Raw genomic sequence first — 10,460 nt, 5'->3', positions numbered from 1 at the left:
CACTGAACGCTTTGATTGGCCAGTTTAATGGGGGTGGGGAGCGCAGCTCCCTTTCCTCTCTTCTACGAAGGTTACTTCATTGGATTGACCAGCTGTCAGGTTGACCCAAACCTGCCTCCTTTTGGTGGTGTTTGTCGGGATCGCAACACAATAGCCCGAGGAGAGCCTCCCCTTGTAAGCTCCGATTGGCTGGACTCAACCTTGGCGGTTTCTGATTGGTCCAATGAAGAAACACCAAGGTAGGTTGCCTAGGGATCCTGAGGAAGCTGATGTGTTATTCCTTCTCTGCATCGAAGGATCAGGAAGTTTGTAATCTCTGCGTGGCTGAGAAGTTTTTTTTACCTACTAGGACCTGGGGGAACAGGTGTACCCCTAAAATAGAGCGCAGGCTGCTGTTTGTGTCCGGCTGTAACCCAGGAGTAACGTCAGGTAAGCAACGGAGAATATACATTTCCTAATGTACAAAAAAAGCCTACAGATTTTTTATTTTATGGGGAGAGGGAGGTTCTTATTCAGTTAGTTTTTGGTCATTTTTTTTTTCCCCAAATAGGATTTTTAACTAATAAATGCCCAGGGGGTATTAGTTCCTCAAAGTCCCCCCCCCTCCCTTTTTTTCTCTGAAGACTTAAAGTTTCTTGGATTGGGTTAGCAAATAAACCCTGTTCACAGTGCCAGATAGGGTTAATGCCCTTAAGCATATATATCACAGGGGTTTTTTCCTCCTTCACCCTTCTTCCCACTTCCCACCTCCCACCAAGAATTGTATTTGAAATATAGCCTTGTACAAAGAATCATTTGTAAGTCACTTTACTTGTATTTCTATTTAAAAATGTTCACATGCATTTCTGAGTATTCATTTTAATCAGTATATATTTATTGAGCAGTTACAACGTTAAAGACATTGTGCTAGTTGCTATGGAGACTATAAAAACCCAAGAAGACAATATCCCTGCCCTCAAGAAGTTTACAGTTGAGAGACAGCCATACCAAAAGAAAGACTATAATAAATACTTTAAAGGATGTAAGTATAAATAAAGTTCTGTGGAAGTATAGCTGAGAGAGAGACCAATTCTGGCCATGGGACATAAGGGTAATGGAGAAGGGTATTCACTTAAGGCTTTACCTGGATCCTCAATAGGCCTTTGAAAAATGGGTAGAATATAAAGAGAAAGGAAAGGGGAGAGAGCACCAACATGGACAAAGGAGCAGAAATGGCAGCATGGGACCTGTTTGAGAAGTGGTTGTTAACAATATGTAACTGAGAGTAATGTAATGGGAAATATCGCTAGAACGGGATCCAGTCACAGAGGCTTTTGAATGCATTCTTTTGAACATGAATAAGATATTCTTTTAAATAATTACTGATTAAAAATATTTGTGTGTCATTTCAAAAACTGACATTCAGATTTATTTTAAAATAAAGTGTGCTAACTTTATATCATACATGATTTAGTGCCATTTCTCTTGACTAGATTTTTTTAAAAACATCTGTAGTACATGGTATAAGAGGGCATGTGCTTTGACTTTTTTTTGCAATTGAGAAAGAGATCATTAATCTTTTAACATTCTCTTGCTGATGCTTTTTGTCGGCAGCTATTTGAGTATTTGCAAGATGGCTAGCTAGGGATAGAGATGAAAGTTTTCTGTGTATATGGAATTACTACACATGATCTTCTGAGTGTTATTCTGTAGATGCAGTTCCCAAAGGGAGTGCATGAGATGAGTTATGGGAAGAAAATATGAGAATATATATATTTAGTTTTTCTTATTTTTTTAATTTCTCTGTTTTTTGTATTTTATGATGTGCCATTAAATGTTTATAGAAGTTACATGTAGATTATTACATGGATTTTGGGGCCTGGATTCTCACAATTTTTTGCTGTCCCATATTATTTAACTTGGGGAGAATCCATTTTATGAAAGACAAGTTACAATGATGTGTATATACTCCTGGATTATAGATTATGCACATAATAATAATAATCAGCAGGGTTAAAAGATGATCCTTTCTAGGAAGAAAGAAAGAAAGAAAAAGAGAGAGAGAAAGAAAGAAAGAAGCAAAGAAAGATTGAGCAATCATTTGTACCGGTCTTTAATATTACTGATTTGATTTTCTGTCAATGCCTTCTGTGTACCTTCAAGCTATTGTACTTTGGAAAACATATTGTGTTACCCGCCTAATTTTTCTGGTCTTTACTCCTTTCTCTATTTAAGTTTATATATATTTCTTATTTGTATACATTTGTAGTAGGTCTGTATGAATATCAATATGTTCTGTTTACATAAGCTTACTTATAGATATTTTTTCATCACCCTCTCCAGAAACAGCTGAGAATGACCACTTTAACTCACCGGGCCCGTCGCACTGAAGTAGGCAAGAACTCTGAAAAGAAGGTGGAAAGTGAGGAAGACACTAATCAAGACAGGAGTCCAGACAATGAAGATTCTGGTGACTCTAAGGATATTCGCCTCACACTTATGGAAGAAGTATTGCTCCTGGGACTAAAAGATAAAGAGGTAACACAGTTGGGTTTACTAGTCTCTCCCAAAGACTCTTGAATATTGGAATGTTTTTAAGAAGTAATATGACAGAATATTTTCATTAATGCTAAGTTGGCCTTAGAATTGTGCTCTAGCCATCAGGTGGGTGGGGGAGTTTGGGAGGATAGCTAATATTTGGAGGGTAAAATCCGGAAGTATAATTACTTAAAGGGTAATTTAATTACAAAATTCCTCCAAAATTTTAGAAGATAGGAGAGAGTAGAACACATGTAAAATTTTTGTACTTGTAGTTTCCCAAATGACATTGATGGTGAAATAGCCTCCTATTAAACTAAGAGGGCCCACACATTGAAATTGTCTTGAACTGTGAGGAGGAAAATCTTTTAAATGACAAGACAAGAAACGTGTATGATTAGCTGTTTTATAAAAATAAACAGTGAATAGGTTTCAACTTGCAATGCAGTAGAAATAACTTTTTAAAAATTCTATTCTGTGGATCTTTAGAAATTAAGTATCAACAACTGATAAATATTTTAATTTCAGAAAATGTTTTTAAATTAATTGCAGATTTCTCTTTCTAAGTTGTCCCTTGTTAATAGAACACTTCATAATAGAATTAGTCTTGAAAAAGCAGGTCTTAAGAGTATAACCACATATTTGCTGGTTCTTCTACTGTAATACATTAACCTTCATTTGTAATTTAACTTTTTATTGTGTTTCACTTTCTTCCCTCATGAAGAAATTTAACTTAATATTTTAAACAACCATTTCTTTTCCAAGAAAGCTTTTAGTAATATAATAATAATGATAATAAAGGCACATATATTATTGGCCTTCATTTTGAAAACTTAACAAATTAAAATGTTACTTTACATTAAAAAAGACTAAATTTGTCTTTAATAACTATCCTTAGCTAGTAATGAATTGGCTACAAACATCTAGTACCATCTGTTCTTTTCTGCATTGATTCCTCAATTTGGGATTATTCTTGTTTCTTAGACTTTACATTCTCTATAGCACGTTTCCCTTCTCTATTTTTTAATCACGTCAAATTACAGACTGGAACAAAACTTACAAGACTTCTTATAGCCTGTGTATTGTTAAAACTAATATTAGAGACATGCACATATGTACTTGCCAAGACAGATATATCAGAAAATCTTGCCCGCAAGTGTACTTTCCTGTTTGCTGAGAAAGTTGATGAAGCTCTAGTTTTATGAAAATTAAGCAAATGAAAATGCAAAACTGACTCTCCAGGAGACTATCAGAGTAGGTCTGAAGAATAGGCGGCATAAATACTGTTTTGAGATGTTTACACAGTACCTAGGATGCGTTTGCTGACTGTAGAAGAGCGTATTAGAACTAAAAAGCTATTTGGTTTGTTTTACTTATGAATAGGAATGATTAATTTCCTGCTAACCTTAGATACTAGAATTTTTGCTTCTGTTTTGTGGAGATTCTAACTTTGGACTTCTCTTCGTGTGCTTTTAAATTTATAATAGTTAATATAAATACAAGGAAATAGAACAAGAAATAAAGAAACTCTGGTGAGTTTGTACTAGGTGAGACTGTACAAAGATGAATAGAGAATTAGCCTTTTGAATAATTACCTTTTGAGTTCTAACTTTATTTTTTAAAATAGTTAATAAATTACATTTTTAGCTTTCAGTTGGCTCAGGAAGATCAAGAAATGATAAATTCTTAGGTATAAATAAATAGGAGAGGTCAAACCTTCTGATTTATTAAGGCAGTAGTGCTATTCCAAAATGCCGGTTATATAACTCTCTCTAAAAATATTAATTGGTGGGGCTCTATTGGGTGGCTCAGTCAGTTAAGCCTCTGTGTTTGGCTCAAGTCATGATCCCAGGTCTTAGGATCACACCTTGTGTTGGGCCCCCTGCTCAGCAGGAAGTGTGCTTCTCCCTCTGCCCCTCCCCCCACTCATTCTCTCCTCTCTCTCTTTCTCACTCACTTTCAAATAAATAAGTAAAATCTTTTTTTTTTTTTTTTAAAGATTTTATTTATTTATTTGACAGGTAGAGATCGCAGGTAGGCAGAGAGGCAGGCAGAGAGAGAGAGGAGGAAGCAGGCTCCCTGCTGAGCAGAGAGCCCGATGCGGGGCTCGATCCCGGGACCCTGGGATCATGACCTGAGCTGAAGGCAGAGGCTCTAACCCACTGAGCCACCCAGGCGCCCCAATAAGTAAAATCTTTTTAAAAAACATTGATTTCCAGCACTAATTATTTTCTTCTCACCTCCTAAACTACTCATAGATTTATTTAATCATTATTTAGTGTGATTGGGGGCACCCATGGTGTGCTTAGCATTATGCAATACTAAAGTAAATATAAAATACTATAAGATACTTTGTATGGCCCCTGCCCTCATGAAACTTGGATTCCAGCTGGGGAGACAAAACATACATACTTTCTAAAAGTTAAGTAACCCAAAGATCCATCATCTGTGGAATGGATAAAAATGAGTTGTCCATTTATCTAAATGAATATAAAAATCTTTTCTATACAGAATGAAAATGAACATTGTTATAAAACATGTATGATTCTCATGTAATATTCAGTAACAGAAGCCAGACAGAAAAGACATACTATATGATTCCATGTATATAAAATTCAAGAAAACTAAACTGTAGTGTTTGGGGTTACATATTTAGATGATTGAAACTACAAAGAAAAGCAAGAAAGGGATTACCATAGTTGTTAACATAGTGGTTACCGTTTTGTAGGGGGGAAGATAAGAGGAGGGTATTAGTAACTAGAAAAGAACATGAGGGGGCTCTCTGGGTACTAACAGTTTTCTGTTTCTGTACTTGGGGAAAGTTTCATGTATATTTACCGAGACATTAATCATTGAGCTTTTTTCACTTTTGTTTCATGCACTTTTCTGTGTATGCATTATATTTCACAGTTCAAAAGATTTCTAAATAGGTAAACAACAGTAAAAATCCAGCAAGTTTTTCCATGTTAGAACAGTAAGAGCCAAGAGAGTTGGAAGGAAGAGAGAACATAATGGGTTGAAATAATCTGGGGAAGAATAGAAGGCAGTAAAACAAGCTGGGCCTTTTTTTCTTTTCTTTTTCTTTTTCTTTTTTTTTTTTGAAGATTCTATTTATTTATTTGATACAGAGAGAGACAGTGAGAGAGGGAATACAAGCAGAGGGGGAGTGGGAGAGGGAGAAGCAGGCTTCCCGCTGAACAGGGAAACCTGATGAAGGGGCTCAATGAAGGGGCTCGATCCCAGGACCCTAGCATCATGACCTGAGCTGAAGGCAGATGCTTAACCACTAAGCCACCCAGGCTCCCCCAAACTGGGCCTTTAAGAACGGGTAAGATTAACATAAACAGAGTAAAGAAAACACATTCTGGATGAGGGAACCTGAAATTATTATGAGCTTGATGAGTTTGGGAGATAATTAACCACTGTGACTGAAGTAGGTGTTTTCTTGGAGAAAAATGAGAATCAAAATTGGCAAACTAGATTCAGACTAGAGAGTGGCAGATTTTGAGTGTCAGGCAGAGACTTTCATACTCTTTCCTTTACTTATTTATTTTTATTTTAATTCCAGTGTAGTTAACATACGGTATTATATTAGTTTCAGGTGTACAATGTAGTGATTGAACAATTCTACACATTACTCAGTGCTCGTGACTATAAGTGTACTTTTAGTCCTTTTGACCTATTTCATCCATCTTCCCACCCACCTCCCTTCATAATGATCAATTTGTTCTCTATAGTTATAGATTCTTCCTTTAAATAAAGGGATCAGCCTAATGAAAATAGGAAAGCCCATTTCATTTTTGTGTCCAAAATAAGGACTTAATGATATTTTTGCTCTATGTTCTTTGTGAATATATGTTCTAATATGTAATATAATTTCTTGTTTTCACATGGCTTAAGGTTTGTGACATGTCAAAAAAATCCTAAGGGTTAAACTTTGTATCCCAAAGTCCCAAAGTTAACTTTTGCTTAAGATTTCCGTAAGATTCTTTGTTTAGAACCCAATACTACAGTTCTTAAAATTATATCTATTTTTGAAAACATGGGGTGGCCTGGGTGGCTCAGTGGGTTAAGCATCTGCCTTCAGGTCATGATCCCAGGGTCCTGGGATTGAGTCCTACATGGGCTTCTTGCTCAGCAGGGAGCCTGCTTCTCCCTCCGCCTCTGCCTGCCCCTCCCCCTGCTTGTTCTCTCTCTCTCTCTGTCTGAAAAATAAATAAAATCTGGAAAAAAAAAAAAAAGGATTATTTATTTGAGAGAGCAAGAAAGACAGAGTGTAAGAGCCTGGGGGAGAAGCAGAGGGAGAGGGACTAGCAAACTCTGCACTGAGCCCAGACCCTAAAGCCTGAAGTACGGCTTAATATCCCAACCCTGAGACAAAATCAAGAGTTAGATACTTACCCCACTACACCACCCAGGTGCCCGAAGGGTCAGCTGTGTTTTAAAACTATTCTGTGGCAGGGGTGCCTGGGTGGCTCAGTTAAGTGTCTGACTCTTGGTTTTGGCTCCGGTCGAGATCGTAGGGCTGTGGTCTCAGGGTCATGGGATCAAGCCCTGCCTGGGGTGCCAGGCTCAGCAAAGGGTCTGCTTAAGGCTCTCTTCCTCTGCCCCTCCCCACCATGTGTTCCACACGCTCTCTCTCTCTCTCTCTCAAATAAATAAATCTTAAAAAAAAATACAGTTGACCTTTAAAAACATGGGGGGTAAGGGTGCCTAATACCCATACAGTTGAAAATCCATGTATAACTTTTTGCTCTCCCAAAACTTAACTACAAATAGCCTACAGTTGTTTAAGGGTCAACTGTGTTAAGCTTCACTGTCTTGTGAAAATAATCAAGAAATCTAAGTATATGTTGAAGAGTCTAACCTTTTAAGTACATTTAAAATTAGATGTTATCAAGGACCTCTGATTGGCTCAGTTGGTACAGTATGAGACTCTTGATCTCAAGTTTTTGAGTTCAAGCCCCACATTGTGCATTAATAAAATAAAATAAAATAAAATAAAAGTTAAAAAAATAAAATAAAATAATATTTATTTTAATAAAATAAATAAAAATAAATAAAATAAAATAAAAGTTAAAAAAAAAATCTCAGTTCAGTAACACTGCCCTCAACTGAGAAAATTAAACTTGATCCCCAACCTGACCAAAATAATACAGATTTATTTTCTGTTGAAATCAAGATCCCATTTATTTGTCATTATTGCATTTGGTAGGAGTTTTGATATAGATATTATTGACTCATGGACAATTAATACTTTAATTAAATTGCTAGGATATTTAAAACGTCTTCTTTATGAAATCTTTATTATTAAATTAAGTTACTTGTAAGAGGAATGAGCCTATTAATGCTTTTGACTTTTGGCAGTAATCTTTTTAGTTTGTGGATAGTGTTTTAACCCTCTTCCCTTCCAAGCTTTCTCCTAGTAATCCCATTTATTGACTACTTATGTGCTGTGACATAAAAGGTTTTAATCAGGGGTGCCTGGACAGCTCAGCCGTTAAGGGTCTGCCTTCGGCTCGGGTCATGATCCCAGGGTCCTGGGATCAAGCCCCACATCGGGCTCCCTGCTCGGCGGGAAGCCTGCTTCTCCCTCTCCCACTACCCCAGCTTGTGTTCCCTCTCTCGCTGTTCCTCTCTCTGTCAAATAAATAAGTCTTAAAAAAAAAAAAAAGGTTTTAATCATATTTCTCATGTCACTCAAGTCAAAATTGGCAAGAAGTATTGCTCATTGGAATTTTGGAAATAAATTTTCATTAATTTGTTTGGTCACCAAAAAGTTACTGAATGTCTCATATGTATAAAGTAATAGATACTGAAAGAAAACAAAGACAATTGTCCCTGCTTTTGAGATAATTTATAGTCTAGTGGGATGAGAGTGGCTGGAGAGATTGGAAAGGGCTTCTGGAATGTTAGCAGACCATTGCAGTACATGTGATGTGTGTGTGACCGTTCTGGCTGCTGAGGGAACAAAGGAAAAATACCTAACCCAGATCAGTGGTGGAAAGTGCTAGTGGGACAGGAGAGGAAAGAGATACTGGGAAGTGATAACTCTTAAGCTGAATTCTGAATATGAGCAAAAGTCAGTTTGTGAAAAGAAACACAGTCTAGAGGGGAAAAAATCAGCTGAATGTTTATGATAATTTCAATGATTTGCACCTGGAATAACCACAGATATTGGAAAACATCTCATCTTCTTTAAATTAACTCAGATGTTTTGAAACTCAACTACCAAAACTTAGCTGGACGTTCAGTATTCAGTCATGTATTTTATTGTTTAACTTTTCAAAAATTGTGAAATATAGCATATGTAGAAAAATTTATAAAACACATATGTACAATTTAACAAGTAATTTTAAAGCAAACACGTAACCACCACCAAAAGAACATTACCAGCATTGTGGGGTCATCCTCTTGTGCCCTTCCCTAACCACATCCTGCCTCGCCTCCCAGCACTTCTAACATGTGTGTATATTCCTAAACAATATATTTAGTTTTGCCTTTTTTTAAACTGTATGTTATTAGGTTGATACTGTTATGTATGTTTTGGTTCAGTATGATGTTTGAGATTCACCTATGTTGCTGCATATAATTTAAAAATTATATTTTAAAATATAATTCTAGGGGCACCTGGGTGGCTCAGTGGGTTAGGGCCTCTGCCTTCGGCTCAGGTCATGATCCCAGGGTGTTGGGATTGAGCCCCGCATTGGGCTCTCTGCTCAGCGGGGAGCCTGCTTCCTCCTCTCTCTGCCTGCCTCTCTGCCTACTTGTGATCTCTGTCTGTCAAATAAATAAATAAAATCTTTAAAAAAATAAAACATAATTCTATATTATGCAATATAGAATTTCAATTATATCACTATTCCACTATTCATTCAATCTGCTGGTTAACAGATGTTCAGGAGTCCATTATAAATGGTGCTGCTAAGACTATTCTTGTTCTTTCAAACAATGCCACTGTTCATACATACAGAAAAATGATATTGGGCACCTGGGTAGCTCAGTCAGTTAAGTGTCTGCCTTCTGCTCAGGTCATGATCCTGGGGTCCTGGGATTGAGCCCCTTGTCAGGCTCCTAGCTCAGTGCGGAGTCTGCTTCTCCCTCTCCCTCTGCCTGCTGCTCCACCTACTTGTGCTCTTTCTCTGTCAAATAAATAAAACCTTAAAAAAAAAAAAAAGATAAATCAGACTGGATAAAATTTACACATTATAAATATAAAATATGTTAATACTCTGCTTTTTCAAGCTACTAATGATCATCCATCAGTTTTAATTCACTCATAATTTATTAGCAATGGGAGATTAGAAGGACAAGCTTTTTTAAAGCTGGTAAAATTCTGGTGAACTAATCAATAAACTTAAAAAAAAAATCACAAGAAGTCAGTATACAACTTGTTGATGACTGGCTATCAATTTAGAGAACTACTCCTCTTAAAAAGTTGCTCAGTCCTAAACCATTTTATTAAAATCAAAAGATTAAAAGTCTCATTTAGGTCACTGCCTCGTCTTTTAGTTTCCTGATTGCACAGAATGAACAATAAATCCCTTGTCAGTGGTTATTGCCATAGTGAATAGGGCAAGTGTATCAGAAGGACTTGTTTGTCAGGTTTTCTGGTTTTTATTAACATAGGCTGTTAAAAAAAAAAAAAAGAACTTCTGTTTTATTATATCCATTCATATAACCCCCAATTTACTGTGGGTACAAAAGGAAATAAACTGGGAGACCAAAGTCCTATTTTAACAGTAGGAAATAATAGTTTAAGCTATTTCATTGAGAGCTTGCCTCTCCCTTCCCCCAACCCCTAGTTGCACACTGTTCTCTTCCAAAATTCCTGGCATAGATATTAAAATAAAAACCACTTATATTCCGACCTTCAGCCGTAGCCATTGAATCTATAAATTTGATGCAAGCCATTCCATGTCTTTCATGTCCTTTGTTTTTTT

The 10,460-nt window shown here is 36.5% G+C and overlaps 1 protein-coding gene across 3 annotated transcripts in view; it reads left to right on the top strand.

Moving 5' to 3' along the window:
• Window positions 1–213: 213 nt before the first annotated feature.
• The window catches only part of GOLPH3L (golgi phosphoprotein 3 like), a 36,548-nt gene continuing 26,301 nt past the window's right edge, over window positions 214–10,460 (top strand). For 2 of the 3 annotated variants that reach the window (XM_032843540.1, XM_032843538.1), the window contains exons 1-2: window positions 214–429; window positions 2,323–2,517. In XM_032843540.1, coding sequence (XP_032699431.1) covers window positions 2,335–2,517 — 183 coding nt within the window. In that variant the 5' untranslated portion in view covers window positions 214–429; window positions 2,323–2,334. Of the gene's footprint in view, window positions 430–884; window positions 1,022–2,322; window positions 2,518–10,460 lie in introns of all 3 variants that reach the window. The other variant, XM_032843539.1, reaches the window with a different exon arrangement.

The sequence above is a fragment of the Lontra canadensis genome, unplaced genomic scaffold (genome assembly GCF_010015895.1).
Source record: "Lontra canadensis isolate GAN:19392208 unplaced genomic scaffold, GSC_riverotter_1.0 scaffold142, whole genome shotgun sequence".
In the NCBI taxonomy this organism is placed as follows: Eukaryota; Metazoa; Chordata; class Mammalia; order Carnivora; family Mustelidae; genus Lontra; species Lontra canadensis.
Note: the sequence above shows the minus strand (reverse complement) of the source record. Positions and strands in the feature narration are given on the sequence as shown.